General features: G+C 40.5%; 1 protein-coding gene across 1 annotated transcript; it reads left to right on the forward strand.

Annotated features, from left to right (window-relative positions):
- The first annotated feature begins 1,223 nt into the window (after positions 1-1,223).
- Positions 1,224-1,766, forward strand: LOC149557989 (S-locus-specific glycoprotein S13-like). Its single transcript, XM_089830542.1, has one exon. It carries the CDS (start codon positions 1,224-1,226, stop codon positions 1,764-1,766), a length of 543 nt encoding a protein of 180 aa, XP_089686668.1.
- The last annotated feature ends 623 nt before the right edge of the window (positions 1,767-2,389 follow it).

The raw sequence follows: 2,389 nt of genomic DNA on the forward strand, positions 1-2,389 counted from the left end.
ATTCGGTTTTGCATGATTTGTGGAGAGCTAGTACAGTCTTCCATAAATTCATAGTCATTGTCATAGTCAATCTTCCTATGCAATTGTATCTGACTGACTTGCCATAGTATGAATTGTTCTTTTAAGAATAATGCATAGAGACAAGAAGCTTTACTCATAGAAATTATTATATGCAAAATCTGAACCAGTTTTTCAATGGTCTTTGTACCCTCTGGAAAAAAGCTTTTGTTATTACCCACGGGATCTAAGAGGTTTAATCTTCTCTTGAATTTATTCCAAAAGAAAGATTCACTTCCTTTCGAAGTATTTTTGACAACCCCACATTCATCATCCCGGAACTCAATCATGTTAAAATCCCCTGCAATGATCTAGTATGGTTTGGGTAGGGAACCAGCCATCCAGTCCCAAAGTTTTGCTCTATCACAGTTGTCATTAGCAGCATAGTATCTAGATTGCCGGAGAGGTTCCACCTGAAATGGGTGACAAAAACTAGTTTGAAAATGCTATGGTCGCGTGAACACAACTTACGAGTTATTTCTGAATATAAACCGTGGAGCACCATTCTTGCCCTTTGTTCAGAACTATGCGGTTTAGTCTTTTCTTTTCCGGCAGTTAACTATTCTTCCTTCCAACAAGCGTGCTATTCTCTGTCAATGAGAGTCGTTTGTGTCCGTTAAACTCTGTTTGACAAAAAGAGTTTTAAGTTGTCATCATGGGCCCGCACCTTATGGAGGAGCAATGGATGGCCATCCTCGAAACGTATGTCTTTAAGTCATTTTCACCATCGAACATGTCACTTTTTGCATCAGGATAGACGACTCCATTAAGATGTTGGGGAATAGATTTATTATTTAAAAAATGATTATGAAATGACTAGATGAGCCACTTGACTTTTCTTCTATCGAATGCGGCCAGTGAAAAAAAATATAGCTCGACAATTGTGATGGTGACAGCACTCTCTACGCTGCCTCCTAATAACTTTGCTCATCCCCACTTGGTCATCCCCACTTCCCCAAAAGTTCGCTTCATCATCGCTTTATGCAATTCCGAGTTGTGAACACCACCTACGTACGTCATTCCGAGAAATGAGCTGGAAACATCACATGAGCGCACTCGTCCCAAACACGGTGCGTTTTGAAACATAATAATTTCAGAAAAACGATGCTAATTCTACTATATATAATACCTATCAACTTAGTTAATATGAAATCAACAATACGGAAATGGCCGGAAAGAGCAGCTTTCCTGCAGCATTTATGATGTTAACTGTTATTGCATTAATAATAATTTTCAACTCTGGCGGCTTACGTACTGAAGCGGGAGATTCTCTTTCGTTGGGCGCCTCTCTCTTTGGAAATCAGACAATAATTTCAAAGAATGGAACGTTTGAATTGGGGTTTTGCAACCCCAATGGAAGCGAGAACTGGTATGTTGGCATCTGGTATACCAACAACATACCAGAGCAATTCATCGTTTGGGTGGCCAATAGGGAGAGCCCTGCGAAGAACAATCCTGGCGTTCTGAAGTTCTCTCAAGGAGGTAATCTGGGACTGTTCGACGCAGAGGGCACATGTCTTTGGTCTGTTAATATTTCCTCCAAATACTCGCAGGCTGTGCTCTTAGATTCTGGTAATTTTGTAATGCTGAGGAATGATAATAAATCTGAGATTGTTTGGCAGAGTTTCGACTATCCTGTAGATTCGTGGTTGCCCGGCATGTGGTTCGGTGGGCAGCAAAATGATGCAGAGGCTAGTGGAATGTTATGATTCCTTCATAGTTTAATAACTTCTTTCCTTCTTTGTTTGATAGAAACTTTCCCCTTCTCCAATCACTGATCACTCTTGGACCCACTCCGCTCTATAAACCTAACAAAGGTCAACTCCGAACACTTTAGACTTCACTAGACTCCACATACTAATGTCTATACTGTTGGAAATCTTCCTCTCATGCAACAATGCATATTTGATCGTATGTATTGTGACTGTCCTCAGAATACTATTGCTTCAACTTCTTCCAAAGACCTATCCACTAGGGTCAGTATCAATGGACCCACTATTCCTTATCACAAATTAGGACTCTCTAAAGATCCCCGTACAACATCTAATCCTTTCACAAAACTCCCTTAACACATTCATGGGAAAATTCATCACAAACCGTCATGTCATTGCCCCTTAGATAGACCCGACAACAGTCATTCATAACTTTTGAACCAGACCTTATTTGCTCAATCCAATTGTTGATATTTGGCGCAATTTGTCTCTCTCCAACATATCCAAAATTTGGCAAGATCCAACGGTTAACTTTGGAGAAATGACCCCTGCACTGAACTGCAATTTACTGAGACAAGTATTCCTTCCTCCTGTGACTGTCTAGTCACTTCTCTACCCCC

This window comes from Cupressus sempervirens, chromosome 5 (genome assembly GCF_028749045.1).
Source record: "Cupressus sempervirens isolate cs-2001-9-10 chromosome 5, ASM2874904v1, whole genome shotgun sequence".
Taxonomy (NCBI): domain Eukaryota; kingdom Viridiplantae; phylum Streptophyta; class Pinopsida; order Cupressales; family Cupressaceae; genus Cupressus; species Cupressus sempervirens.

Bases quoted from the DNA above. Each gene is read 5' to 3' on its own strand.
- LOC149557989 (XM_089830542.1), top strand. From the start codon at position 1,224: ATGGCCGGAAAGAGCAGCTTTCCTGCAGCATTTATGATGTTAACTGTT.